Source organism: Pleurodeles waltl, chromosome 6, assembly GCF_031143425.1.
Source record: "Pleurodeles waltl isolate 20211129_DDA chromosome 6, aPleWal1.hap1.20221129, whole genome shotgun sequence".
In the NCBI taxonomy this organism is placed as follows: domain Eukaryota; kingdom Metazoa; phylum Chordata; class Amphibia; order Caudata; family Salamandridae; genus Pleurodeles; species Pleurodeles waltl.
Window position 1 is genome coordinate 1515088384 of NC_090445.1, and position 15450 is coordinate 1515103833.

At 44.9% G+C, this 15450-nt stretch overlaps 1 protein-coding gene across 1 annotated transcript in view; it reads left to right on the top strand.

Moving 5' to 3' along the window:
• Nucleotides 1-15450, top strand: part of LOC138301022 (Golgi integral membrane protein 4-like) — a 208863-nt gene that overhangs the window by 73670 nt on the left and 119743 nt on the right. Inside the window, exons 6-8 of the mRNA XM_069241045.1 lie at nt 1459-1541; nt 5670-5786; nt 10159-10449. Of these exons, the coding sequence (XP_069097146.1) occupies nt 1459-1541; nt 5670-5786; nt 10159-10449 (491 nt within the window). The remainder of the gene's footprint in view (nt 1-1458; nt 1542-5669; nt 5787-10158; nt 10450-15450) is intronic.

Here is a 15450-nt window from a genome sequence, read left to right on the forward strand (position 1 = left end):
TTCAGAGAGACACTACCTCAGAATATTCACAATTGAGACTGGTTTTGAGGCATGGGTTGGGGGGGTTTCCAAAGGTTGTCTTGATTTTCCATGAGCATTAGTAAAATGTTCTTTCTTCTTTTTCTCCAGAACTGTGCTGTACAGAGGAGAATTCTCTGTGCCAGCTTGATATCCAGAGAGCATTAGTGATATGTTTTCAGCTCACTCTTGGGAAGCAATCTTGTGACAGTCTCTTTATAAGTTATGGACTGTCTGTGTTGAACCTGAAGCCAGTCACTGTCTCATAATGCAAATGGTTTAGTTCCACAATTTCAATAGAGCTGGAGTTGACATTTGTCCCATAACAACCCATGAATGTTCAACTAAAGATGGGGCAGCATTCTTAACATATTTTAAAAGAACCCCTGTATTAAAAATCTAGGGTTGCAGCTTCTTAGCCAGTTCATCCACTTCACTGTCTCACTACATAGAGAGGGTCTGTGATTCATCAGCATTACCCTTTCAATATACAATAGTTGCTACCATAGGAACAGGACCATCATTGGTCTACTTTTAAATAAACATGAGTGTTTTTCTTTGCAAATAATGTTTGTGGTTTATTGTTACAAAGCCTGAGCAGTCAAGTTGTGCATATTTCCATTATGTAAGGAGTGGGACGGGGAAGAGGTCAATGAGATAATGCACCGATTACTTGACTGTAGTCTTGATACTAACAGTCCATCTTCCTCTTTGCACTCTGCCCTTCCACCTGGCGGAGGCGTATGAATTCCTTTGTATGGGGGACTAGGGAAGGGCAGAGTCCTTTGTTTGACACCACAGTAGAATGTAGGGTCTGTTCACCACGCAAACAAGCCTTTGTGGTGTGGAAGGCAAGGGATTGGCTGCCTCATGATTTTGGGAAACTCCTATTGTAAGTACTGGAACAAGGAACATGAAATAGGAGTAGTGATATTTAAACTGTCCATTTCCTTCCATCTCAATCCACCATATCCATCTTATATTAAACTTGCTCACTTGGCTGGGTGATACTAATCTTTTGCCATCAGCAAATGTTCTTCCTGCTAGTTGCATTATGTCTTAGATTAATAATTTCATGCTGATTAGATAATACTGCACAGTTTGTAATGGGTCACCTTTGGAAAGAGCACACCCATGTTCAGTTCCCCCGCTTTGTCCACTTTAACAAATTGTGTGCGCTTGAGTCAGTCATTTTATCCTTTGCTGACTCATTTTTGTTTCTTATTTGCACACAACAATATCACTTACAAATAGGCACATTGAATATTGAATTCAATTTTTTAAAGGGATGTTAACATTTAGAAGAAAGGATTTGGGCTGATGTGCGACGTTGTTTTGAGGTACTCATAACAATCTTTGCTCAGGTGCCGGGATGTTTTGAGATTATGTCGCTCCCAAAGCCGAAGAATTGAACTTTGTTTTTCCCTCCTTCTCTGACAGATACAATATCGAAACTAAGGGAAGAAAGTAAGCTTCTTCGCAAGGCATATCAAGAGGTCCACGCTCAGCTGCTCAGTGCTCAGGTAAGCTGTGCACTGCTGGCGAGACCACATATATGCACAAGCTGGTGGATCTTTGCGACTTCACAAATTAGCAAGCTCTTTGTTGAGTTTGCAATTAAGGTTTCTCATACGAGCCAGATCTGAGACTTGTAGGTCTGACCAATGGGTAGTTCTGTGCAAACCTGCTCTGACAGCTCATAACAGGTTGTCCCGCCACTTTAGGACCAAACGTACTTCCAACATGGCACCTTCCACCTGGAAGCCTGGGACTAAAAGTTCTTTGAGGGTCTGATAAAGTATCCCTGGAATGTTCAATGAAACGAATTTAGTTATAGACTCTGATGGAACAGAGCTTGATGCTATATTTTGGTGCAAGTATTAGCCAGAGTCCAAGATGTGAATGATAATATGTTAAAGCTCCTTGTTGTTGCAGATATTGTGACTTATGCATCACGTTATTGTTTGACCTTAGAATTAAATAAAAGTGATATTCATTTTTAAAATGATCTAGCACTGGCTGAACCGTCCAGTAATTATAACATTGTGTTGAGTGTATCTGAGTTTTGAACTCTAAAATATCCCCTAAGAGTGAACTTTGGCTGTTGAGTCAGATCCCAGTGGGAGCTACCTGACATTTCAGTGAGCTGCACCACAGAACCCCCACCATTTGGGCTGGTAGAGGTAGCAGGCAATGCTGGTCAGAAGTGTTTCCTAGTACTTATGAGAACCCTGGGATGCATAGAACAAATCTGGGATACAGATTCTACATGCTTTGGTAGGGCAGCTTAGTTCTTATTTTAGAAGGGTAGGGAGCGTTTTTCACCTGCCAACAGCAAATAGAAAGAAAACAAGGTTTCAAGAACTGGAAAGTTATACTTACCTTGGCACTCTTCCACATGCCTTGGCAAGAAAAACCCAAACCCTTCGCCCTCTACATCACTTCCTAAAGAGCCCTGTACTCTTTGGCTTAGTTTCATGAAGCTCAGCCTAAAACACATTTTTCCTATTTGCGAAATGTGTTTTCAAGTGCAGTAGGAACAAGCCTTGGCGAAGCTAGTACATCTGCCTCAGCCAACGCTTGTTTCATTTGCAACAGTTTAGTATTATATTTATAGTTTCAAGAAAGTAATTTCAGTCCATAGCACTGTAGAAAACTACTTTTGAGGCAGAAATGCACATTGCGCACAGGAAAAAAAAAATTGTCACTCAAATTTAGGAAAGACAGTGGTTGAAGTGCGCTAACCCATTGCTCTGTTGTAAGTTGTGGTGGGCAGAAGCAAAATGTGAATGATATTAAAACAGGCCAATACGTGAAGATGGCGGACCGAAAGTCCACAAATGTACACATGTTAATCTATGTATTTCTTAAGGAAATGTTCATGGAAAGACAAAAGTTCCTGGGTGACAGACCCAAAAAGGACAAATGCATGAAAAAATACAGTTAAAAAAGGTTCACTCAGGGCAAAAGATAGAAATTATCTTTTTACATGAGATTAGCATGAATGGTATTCGTTTAAAATCAAATGTATAAAAAAATATGAGGACTGCCAGTCACCTTTGAACTGGTAGTCCTCATAAGGCTAGTCGCTTATTAGACAAATGCATCCACTACAGGATTTGTGATTGATGACCTCGTCAAGAAGAAATTCCAGCCATTCATTTCAGCCATTCATCCTTTCAAGGTTGATAAAATGAGAACCAGTGAGTTGGGCAAGCATTCATTTACTCTCAGTAGCACTGAGACCTTCCCTGGAGTGAATGAATTCCCTTCAGATACACCTGTTATGTTATATCACATCAGAGCAGTTGGCCACCAAGGGGACCATTTAAAGTTGGAAGTTTGAGTCACAAGCCGTGCAGGCATGGTGATTATCCAATTGGACAATAGATATATCGCCATACGTCGAAAGGACAGCAACTTATGCAGTGTAATCCTGTTGGGGCAGGTCTGGTCCCTCAGCAGAGGCAAGAATGAGCATTAATATACAACGCTCCCATGTACCCAGGAAATAACGAGACCAACACAGTGTCCTACTGTTTGGGCAGGTCTGGTCCCTCAGCAGAGGCAGGAATAAGGTGGATACACAGAGTCTGGAGGGAGAGCTCTCACTGTGGTTATGCGTCAGATCCTTGAATTACGAAAGCAGGAGTTCACAAACATATGCAAACATCACTAGTTAGAGGTTTTTCATTTGCCTTTCACTGTCAGAATAACAGCATCAAGTCTCTCATACCATAGTTACCGTCCTATTTCTATATACTTCTGATCGGACTTAAAAGTCCAAGAGTTGTACATTTATCAGCCGTTCCAATCTTTTAGCTTTGGGCAGAAAGACATGCGACGACCTCTGTGCTGCGGCTTTGTTAATGCCTTTGATGGGTTTCTAGGTACCAACTGTTCATTACTCAGGGCGCCGAAGCTCCCTAATACCCATAGTCTTAGCTTTCCGTGACTAGGGGTGCTAAAATGAGATGGGGCTTGGCTGTGCTAATGACTGCCATGTGTACAGAGAACTTTAGAAAATGTCTAAAAACTATTCTCTTATGTTTTTGCTTCCACGGGGCTGGGATTTGTGCCTGCTCCCGGGTACCTTTGGGTCTAGGCAGTTTACAAATTGACGTATCCTCCTAGTAGCCAGTAGGCAGGTGCCAGGCCATTTCTTGGTTTCCAGCAAAAAACCTTGTGGTGGCTGTGACTTTCTTTAGATGGGAAATCTCTCAGACCAGTGTAGGACGTTTCTGGGAATTTATCTGCATTACAATCCCTTTACACTCTCAATTCATGTACATACATCTACAGAAGAGGGCAACACTGTGACCCAAATCAGCTAAGGTGGTCAATCAGTTAATTAAAAAATCTGCTGTTTCCGAAGTCTGCGCTGGGCACATAGACCCAGTGCTGCTATGGGGAAGAAGACCAAGCCACATTTGAGGAAGTGCTTGCCACAAGGCTGGTTCTGTTTCAAAAAGCTTATTTCTGTCATGTTGTTCTTGTTTGCAACTGCTCAGTGCAGATCGTTTTCAGATTGTGCGTCGTGTGCAGACCTTTTTCCCTGTTGCAGACGAATGGGGTATCTCCTGAAAGGCGAGAACAGATTCCTTCACAATCACTATCCAATTCCTCAACAAACCAGGGCAGTTTCCTCTGAAGTTTACTTCAGTTTCCGCCACTAGTGGCTTAATGCAAAATGATCGGTCCTCCTGCAGAATGTGACGAGGGGCCACTGAGTCCTCCATATGTTACAGATATTTGTTGGCCTTGTGCTGAATAGGAGCCCTCCGGAGTATTGGGGACGCCGTGAATGGTTGGTGGCTTCCCAGGGCCGTAGGAGCTGCAGTGACCTGCTATAGTCCTAGCCCTTGAAAGATACGGCTGTAGTCTCCTAGAATCCTTGAGAGATTACTTAGCAGCTGATGTCGATTCACCTACTGGTGGGGCCAGAATTATTTGCAGGCTGGACAGAGTCTTCATTTCGAGGTGATGCGTCTTCCGGGGGTCAGCAGGAAAGGGCAAGGGAGGGGTAGGTGGTCGGCTGGTGAGTGGACAATCGCCAGCTCGTGGTAACAGAATTGAATGCTTGCTAGGGCCAGCTTTCTGTATAGCAAGGAATATTCCTTTACAGGCAGGGTCAGATTTTACGTTAAATGAAGGCAGATTCAAGCAAGCAAGGGCAGAGTCATCTGTCTGTATGGGCAGACTCTTACACTGGTAAATTCCTCCTCAGGAAGTGACAGATTTCTCTGCAGCAGGGTCGCTTTTCCTGCACATCAAAGCATATTTCCCTTCAGGCACAGATCATCCCTCACAGGTCATGCTGATTTCACATTGTATATAACCCACCACAGACGGGGTCATTTATTGGGCAGTGCCGGTTAATGCCGAGGTCAGTACAAGCCCATCTTCATGATTGGAATCCGCCATAAAGTGATTCTACCCTGTACCGAGGGCCAATACCGTTCTAGGCAGATGCAGAGTGATTCCTTACTTAGGGCAGATTTGATGGGCAGTGAAGGATTGCTCTTCAGGGGTGGGCATATTCTTCTTGGGTACGATCAGATGTCCTTCTCGGGCAGGGCTGTAAGCAGATGCAACACTTTGCATACCTGTTGTTTTTTCATCTTATAATAATCATTTTCGTTGTCTTTCAGGATCAGTTGAAAGAGCTCCATCAGCTGAAGGAAGCTCTTCAGAGGATGCCAAGCTTCAAGGAGCTGGGTGCAGCCCGGGGGCACCAGCAGTTCCAGTTACAGGCTCCAGATAAGAAGGTACTGCTCTGCTATTCTGTGTTCATGCGATTAGGGCTTCCCCTGCAGGAAGGAAGTGAATAGATGTAAAATGTGGCAGGTGCAGACCCATTGCGCATGAGGAACCTTGATCTAGCTCTCATTGGTAAAAAAGAAAGGAGGAGTCCGGGTTGGCAGTCAGAGGGTGAGTGAGTGAGCATTGCAGCTGCCAATAGAAGTATTGCTATCCCATACTACCAGATATAGATAGTATACCACTTGCATAAAATGCGCTACCCAGAATGCTAATACTGCTCTAGTTGTGTCACTTTCTTCTAGACAAACTGTGACACTGCGCTGTGTGCATAATGCGCTGCAAGACACACACTCAACACTGGGCTGTTTGTATTGTATGCTATCAGGCACACAGACCCTAAACACTGCACTATTCATATCATGTGCTGCGAGCAGCAGAATCTGTAAACTGTGCACTCGTCACCACATACTTCTAGACCGGTGAATTGTAAACACAACATAACGTCCATCTTATGCTACTGGAAGGTCTATAAACACAGCACTGTCAGCATCATATGCTGCCAGACACACAGCACACAATTGTATGCAGTGCCCGCTTAGCCCCCAGACTCCTGTGTGCATTAGGTGCTGGGATTTATGTATTTTTATTAGATATTTTTGTCACAAGTTTTTGTAGAAAACTACAATAGAACCCAAAATCTAAACATATCTCCTCAAAACTTTCAATACACGAACATTACAATAAATACCTAACTTCTAATATTATGTTACTCTAATGTTAGTAGTCAGTATTACTGTACAAGGCTTCTCATGTACCCAGGAAACAACGGGACCACCACAGATTACCCTCTAAAATCTAACCTGTCTCCACCAATTGTCTGCAGACACCACCAAATACTAGCCTTCTTGTCAGTCAATTTAATCCTCAATTAATAACACATTTCGAGTGGAGCAGACATCATAATTTCCCTCGTCTGCTTAGAAGAATTAGATGGTGATTTCTTTTTTTGTTCCATCCTTAGCAATCAATTATTGAGTGACTAAGCTCCCAAGATAAAATATACGATCCATTTTTGCCCAGCACTGCTTTCAAATAGAAAGCAGGCTGATAGTGTGGTTTTAGTACCTAATTCACCTTCTTCTGGGTAATTTACCCTAAATTAGTTTCTATTTGTGTCCAAAAATATCCACCTCATGACATCGCCACATCATAAGCTCCCTGGTGCTCAAGGAAATTATAGACGTTCTGTAATGGGGCTTACGTCTGGGAACCATTTGCTTACCCTACGTAGAGTATAATAGAAGCATAATATAGAGAAATATAACCTGCCTCCCATATTAAACCCTCTAAGGAGAGAATACAATTTGGCCCATAAGTTCCTCAGCAAGATTCCATGCCTTACCTTCTTATGAGAACCATGTTGGCTCAAGACTTAAATGCTGAAATAAAACAAAAGTGAAAATGTTCTTTTTGCGAAACTGGTACTCAGAAGCAATTGTTCCTTTAATCACCTCATGGACTAATTATTGTAGTTAATATGAGTGTAAAAACACTTCAGAAAGAAAACAAAGGAGAATACAAAATGACTAATATGTTACTGACATTCAAAGTGTTGCATATTATGATGTGACAATGTATTTTACCCAGAATGTTAATCACCTCAGTAGAAGTTGTCTAGGTTTCTTTTAGTAAATGTTTTGACCTGTTACCTTGTCACTGCTCTGCACATATACTGCAGATATTGCACAGGTTGTATCGCGCTACTACAGAAATTAAACATTGCACTCGTATCCTGTTACTTAACACATCTTGTAATATTTGCAGAATAGCACCGGGTGCTGCTGGGCAGACAGATGGTAAATACTACTCACTTTGCATTAGGTGCAGCCATAAATACATGCAGTAAACACTATACTCTGTGCTGCAAAATACAGAGTGAGCATTTCACTCTTTGTATTATGTGCCATTGAACATAGATGTTGAGCTCTGAAGTGTTTGTGTCAAGTGTCGCCAGACCCACTGACAGTAAACACTGCCTAATGTGTACCTTCTATTTAGTGCAGGCAGTCGTGCTGGGCACATTTATTTTGCATTTGTGAAAACTTCACCTGCTTTCCACTTTTTCAAGCTGGTGAATTAAAAAAAAAAAAATCAAAGTTGCAAGCTGCTAAGCTTTGTAACTGCTACCGTCCCTGCATGCATAACACACGGCATTGTCCCTTGGAGCCACACAACATTTGTGGTACGAGGAGAGGCCACTTGCGGGCTTCAGACTTCCTGCAGAAGGAATGAAATAACCGAGTTGAGCAGTACACAGCAGTACAGAGTGCATGAAAGCTGAAATGAGTAGCGGATCTGTTTTTAGCGTCTGGCTACGGGCAGCTTTAGTAATTTGATGGCAAGCCATTGTACTGAACCCTCATTTCATGGGTGTGTACATTGTATAATTGACCCCATTATATTTTAAATACATATGTATCCATTTTTGCTCACAATTTTTGAGATGCATGGAATAGTGACGCCTCCATGTACCTCCTGTATTACAGGCGAGACAGGTTCATTAGTGGTGCCAGTGCTTGTTATAAGTATGAAAATCACAAGTCTCGCTGTTCACTCTCCTCATAGTGATTGATGTCTAGGAGCCAGCAGGTGTCCTATGAGTGGGAGACTTGAATAGAAATCCTCAGCCAAACTTGCTTATTTGGACTTGGATTGGGGAGTGTAGCAGCGGTTGTCTCTGTTTTGTCCCTTTCTGTGATTGCCATTGCTTCTGTTACTCTGGGTCTCTGCGACATGAAGGCACAGGAACGAAAACTGAGCTGAAGTCAGTGCCATGTTTACTTCCTGAAGTTTCCACTCCTTGCCATATCTGTAGCCGCTTGCTACTTATTAGAGGGCATTGAGAGGTGAAGGGGTCCTTACGGTGATGACACTGGGGCAGTCATTGGGGAATGATACCACCTCCAGCACCCCTTGCATTTTGGTGAATTTCTGTTTGTTTACAGCCAATGTGCAATTCCTTATTTTGAAACAGTCAGAACTGTACATGTACCATTGGACCTGCCGTGTAGCCCCCAATCTATTTTAAATGATCTTGCCCGCTGCTCTGTTGAGTTTCTGCTATCTACCTGTCATTTCATGGTCAGTACATAGTGTGGCAGCAACATAGGTTCTGTGCTGATGCTGCCACAAGCACAGTGTGTAAGTTAAGCACACCCTTACAGACAATTTGTAATTTGTGCCAGAGGTTGCAGGTGGTCGGATCTGGCGTAAAACAAGACCTTTTGGTTTTACAGAGGAATATACTACTTACTTGTAGGGCCTTTCAGTCAGACCTCTTCATCCTTTGGTCTGTTGTTGAGTCTTTCACATTTTTCCTTTGGCCACAGCTTAGTACAGCATGGGGAAACGGTTCAGCCTACTTCAGCCAATGGCTATCTTCACTGTGAGTGACGGCGTTCTGCCCTTTCACAAGGAACACATCTGCACACAAAGTTGTTCCGTTAAGTGCTAGGGACTACTATGACAATGTGTGGGTTTTTAGACCAAAACATATTTCTTATTTTTACCCAACAACACTGTTTTGCAAAATCCCAAACAAAATATAAATTGTGAAATCCAGAAGATGTTGGGGATTGGGACTTTTTTTCATCGTCCGACTGTTACCTAGAGCAACAGAAAGAAAGGTAGAACGGTGAGAAGGAAGGAGGAAGAGAAAAAAAACTGTGTCAAAAGCGATAAAGTGATGAAAAGGAACCTACAAGGGTAGGATAAAGCGACATGAAGTGTATGGTAGAGAAAGAGACATGAAGCAAAATATAGACAGACAGCCTCATTAACAACAAACAGCAGCATTACACCAGTTGCACCAATGTTTCATAGTCTTTCAATTACACAGGTGCAACTTGAAGCCATCATTTGCACAGACTAGTGCCAAAACGTTTTCACTTACCTGTGCAAAATGCCATTTTTGCAGATATTTTTATACAAACCCGTCAGTGAACAATGTGATGTACAATTAATCGTCACTAGTGAAAATTTCCTTGACAACAGTGCCAACTATGTGGACGATTCCTTTCAATTCTTTTAGGAAAAGTGTCCCCCCCCCCCGCCCAAAACTGTGATGACACGGGGTAAAATAAAAATGAGGTGACGTCTTGAAAGCACAATGAGTGTCGTGTTGTAAATTACTGATGATTAAAGGCCACGTGTAGACCTAGTTAATGGCAAATTAGGTTTTTACCTCAAGCCGGTGAATATTGCGTTATAAAATCCTGCTTCGCACAGCCTGACAGCCCCATAGGCTGTGCCCCAATTATATCCTGCTTTAGTGATCATATATACTCAGCACTAACCTCATTTTGTTTTGTTTCCCAGCTTTTCCAAGCCTTTGGGGCTGAAGTGCAGCAAATTCGTGAACAGACTGGCCTACAAGCTAATCCTCTGGGGACGCCGACAGACTCTGTGAAGAGAATCTCAGAAGGTGCTGCCCAGCCTGCAGAAACTCTCAGAGAGGGGAAAATTCAAGGCCAGGAAGTGTCGGTACGCCGAGCAGAGCCTCTTGCAGTTCTGCCACAGCCAGCCTTGCCTCTGTGGCCAGCAAAAGATAGAGATGGCCGTGCCCTGCGTTTCTCGAGGACCGTGAATAGCATCCAGGCTGGAGATGAGGTAATGTCCGCCAGGCTTGGTGGTGGTCTTTGTTCTCTGCAGAGGTCTCGCACTCACTGCCACAAACCTTCTTAGGTGTACCTGAAACAGCGCATGCGCCGTCGCTCCCAAAAAAATGTGTTTACTTACAGGAGGATTATTGCTTGCCTTTTGCTTACAAAAAGATGGATGCATCATCACTCATTGTCTTTCTTCACTTTTGTCATTGTGTGCCTTTGCTTCACTTCCTCTTCGTATGTATGCAAGGCTCAAGTACTGCCTCCTTGCCCAGCGCTTTGGGAGCTACTTGTTTCTTTTACTTGAAGCACTCCAGAAGAGTGCATATGTTTGTATGTTGTCTTCCCCGTCCCCCTCCACATTGTTGCTTTCCTCCCTCCTGCATTGTTGCTTGCTTGTCTCATACCCCCTACCATCCTCCCGCATTTTGCTTATCTGCCCCGTTCCACCCGCTCCCTCTAGTGTTGTTGCTTGCTTGAAGACTTTTGCACTGTTGCTTACTTGTTCTGTCCCACCCACCCCACTCCCGCATTTTTACTTACTTGTCCAGTTCCTCCCTCCCATCCCCACCTGCATTGTTGCTGCTTGCGTTTGTCACTCCTGAGTTGTTTTTGCTTGCCTCACCCATCCCGCTTTGTTGTTACTTGTCCCACCTGTCTCACCGCCTCCATACTGTTGTTGCTTGCCATGTCCCTCCTGCATTGTTGTTTCTTGCCCCCGCCCTCCTGCCCCCTCCCTCGTTGAAGCTCGCTCCTGTTAATTTTATCCCCTCCCACATTGTTGTTGCTTGCCCTCATCCTCTGACCCACCTCCAATGTTGTTGCTTGCCTCACCCTCCCACCCACCTCTAACGTTGTTGCTTGCCCCCATCCATACACCCTTCTGTGTTGTTGTTTACCTCCATTGCTTCCTTCGTTGCCTGCTGCGTCTCTCCCTTGCCCAACCTGCGTTGATGCTTGCCTCTGTCCCTCCCACCCCATCTTGCAATGTTTCTTGCCTCGTTCCACCCCCAGTCCCCTGTTGTCGCTTGCCCCATTACTGTTATTGGTTGCTCCGTCCCTCCCTCTCCTGCACTTTTGCTTGCCACTTTCCCTCCTTCTGCCATGTTCTTGTGTGCCCCTTGCTGTCCTGACAGAAAAACAATCTCTATGATGTGGCCAGCGCTGGACATGTTATAACACTTTTTTTCCTAGATTTCAGGAATGCTGCACAGCAGTCTCGCAGCTACACAGCATAGTTAAAAGACATTGACAATAGCTCTTGCAAAGGCGTGACATGTTGGCTCTGCCAATGCTTGTTGAGCACTGTTACCCTGCTTGAATGTGGTTCCATCTTTTCGTTATATACCAGGCTTGGTGTCAATGGACTACTGTGCCCACTGCCACAATCTATGTTAGACCTATCACAGCGTTTAAAACAGTGGGCTCGTTCAGCATTTCATCCTTCCAAGGATATTAAAAATGGGTAGCATTGATTTGGGTAATTATTAACATTTAGTCACAAACTCCTCAGGGTGCTGTTTACATATACCCTTCATGTTACGCTATGTTTCAACATTTACATAATGTGGTGGTAGTAAAAGGCCACTAGACCATCTAGTCCCCTGTTTCTTACCTCCTGGGGCACCCAGAAGCTTTTATTCCCCACATTTCGCCTTTTGCAGTTTTTCTTGGCACAGTCCTTAACAGGTCCCTGTCAGCTTAATTCCTCACAGCCTTCTCACCAGCTCACATGGCTTCCTTGTCCCCGTGCATGTGATGTGTGCACAGCTTGTGTGGATGCTGCATCGATTGACCTTTGCACTACTCCACCTGCCTTCATTGGCAGCACTCCACAGGGACATGAGCTGGTAACAATGTTAATGTGCACTTAATCAGATGCAGATGAGCAGGTAATGAGATGAGAATGGAGACATCATGTCATGAATATTCATGCTGAGCACAGATTACAGTGCCTCAGTCTTTGCAGTGCTGCTGCATCGTTAGCTCTCTGCATGCCGAGTGCGAAGGGCATGAGTGCTGCATGGAGGTTAGTTCTTATTAATTCTCAACGTTTGTAAACTGCATACCATAAATTGAGAGGTCTTCGGGCAGCTTATAAATTAAGGTTATGTATTCATTTATTTGTGCCATTTGCATTTAACATCCCACGGCTTGGCGATAGCTCCATGGTGCATGAATAACCTCATGTTAAGAAAAACCTGGAAACCAGCGGAGAAGATAGGAGTCTCATGGTGCCAGAGAATTTTAGGTAAATTTAATAGATCTAATGATCTTGAAAACACAGGGTCCGATGTACTAATTCCTGTTTGTAACCCAGTATGTGCAAATTACAATGCAACCTTTATAAAGAGGCCCCATCACAAATTATTCATTCGTAAAGGGCAGCAAAATAACCTTCCTAGTATTAATTAGGCAATTCATAATTTGCGATCCCATGCAATTGGCTGTAAATGCAGGGTGGAAGACTGGAAGAGACAGTAGGTACTGCTTAAAAACAATTTTCCTATTTGGTAAGACATTGTTCAAATGTGCGCTGGTCTAGTAGACCACTGTCTACTCCTCCCTGAGGCCTCGCAGTATGATTTCTAAAGAGGAAATTGTCTGAAGAGTACAGCTTCCCTTTAAAAATCATATAGCACCCCAACTTTTTTGTCAATATCTATTGAATAGTTTGCAGCTGCATTTGCTGTCACAAACCGTGAATACATGTTGTTACGAATTGCAATATAGGAGGGGGGTCCCCCTTTCACCCTCCCTTCTAATTACGTTTTTGAATGAGTTTCAGAACCCTCTGTGCGTCAGAAAGGCTCTTCCATTATGCATACGGGATCTGATAGAGGCTTCTAGTTGCAGATTCCTTACCTTGGAATTTTCCCCCAGGCGTCAAACTGGATCTGGAGATTTTTTCTTCGAGCAATACCCTTGCGCATCGGTAGGTGGCATCGGTCAACTCCGTGGGCTTCGTTGGTGTCGTGGTCGATATGATGACGTGAGTAGTACATAGATGATGCCTCAGCGCAGTGACGTCAGTTCTTTTCTTTGCGTGCCACGCGCTGATCCTGAGAGAGCTAGCCTGGTCTCTTTTTGACCGAGTTCGACTGTTTTGTTTAGTTTTTTGTTGAGTTTTTAGTTTGTCGAGCTCTCCCTGAACATGGTTTGCAAGCCGTGCGAGGACTGTCACCGCATGATGTCGGTGACAGATCCGCATTGGGTCTGTTTGTGGTGCTTGGAGCGACCACGACCTGAAGAAAGGCTTCGAGTGCCGGGCCATGCACCCGAAGACCTTGAAGGAACGGTCCCTCAAGCTCATGGCGGCTCAGCGCTTGACTCCGCGTAGGTCCTAGTTTCGCTCGAGGGGAAGGTCTCGAGACCATTTGCAGAGACACCACCATTCTTCTTCCTCCAAGTCTTCGGGCACAGGTAAGAAAAAGTCATTGAAGCGGTCCAGTCGCCCTTCGACTTCGCCCTGTCGCACGACTGATGCGCTGTGGGAGGAGCGTCGCTGCTCGAGATCTCCATCTTCGGAGCCTGCTTCTGGGTCCGCTCCAAGCTTTCCCAAATTTCCGGAAGCCAAGCGACCCCTGCCCAATTAAAGGAGTTTTATGAGGCCACACGCCCCATTTTTGGGTAGGCCAACCCCGATGCAGGGCCTTTGGGCCCAAGGGGTTCGGTCGGGGGGCCTTCGGGTCCTGCGCCGGTGACTTCGGCTCCCGCCAGTAAGGTCCCCTCCGGATCTGCACCGACGCTGGTCGTACCAATGAGACCTTCCCCAGCGCCGGTTCAATTGTCGACTCTCCTGAAGTCGGTTGTGCCCACCATCGACGTCTACCTGATCCTCATCCCCGATGACTCAGTCGGAACAGCGTTGGGCTACGCCGCCTCTGTCTTCATTGGGGCCTACTCACCACAGGTCGGATTTTCCTTATTGGTACAAATTCGGGTAAGGATTGGAGGGGTCCCTTATGAATACCAGGATGACTCATCTTTGGACTGGGCACAGGAATTGGATGAGGCCAGTGGACTGAACACTACTCAAGACGCTGGCATGCTGTCTCCACATACCGTGGCTACAGCAGAGTGAGTGAATTATGCTATTATGGTCAGTAGGGCAGCTGAGGTCCTTGAGGTTAGGTCAGATCTCCTGACGGAGGTGCTTCAGCAAGGGGCTTCGACATTTGAGCCCCTTTTGCCATTCAATGAAGCCCTTACCGATGTCCTTTTAGGTACTTGGTCCAAACCCAACACAGGGGCTCCTGTGAACAGAGGCCCACCCTAAACGACCCTAAACTCCTGTCCCAACACCCCACGCCTGAGAGTCTTATCATCCAGGCTTCCTCTTCCTCAGGCGCATTCCCTTCTGCACCCCCAGATAGAGAATCAAAAAAGCTGGAACAATTTGGGAAGAAGATGTTTTCTTCCTCCAGTCTCGTGCTGTGGTCCGTGAACACTGCATGCCTTTCGTATTGCTATACCCACTCTCTGTGAGATACGGTTGCGCAGGTTCTGCCGCAGATACTGGAGGAGGCCCGTGCTATTGTATCCCAAGCTGTCAATGATGGGAGAGATGCGGCAAAGTTCACGATCCGATGTGGGCTGGACACGACTGACTCTCTGGGCAGATCGGTTGCTATGACGGTGGCCTTGAGACACCACGCCTGGTTGCATACTTCTGTTTTTTGGGGGGATGTCCAACAGTCTCTTATGGACATGCCCTTTGACGGCTCCCGTCTCTTTAGAGACAAGGCTGACTTGACCTTGAAGAGATTCAAGGACTCCCGGGCTACAGCTTGGTCTCTTGGCCTTTCTGCTGCCCCTCGCCCCCAACAGTCCGCCTTTCGTGGCCATGGTTTCAAAACAATGTTTGATAGTCACACGCCCTATGATTTTGCTTATCTTAGGGTTTTTGACCAGAAACATGTTTTGTACATTTTGCAAAGAGTTCTGAAACTGCCTTTCAGGTGTGCTTTGGCACCCTTTCAGGTACACCTGTTAAGACTTTAGA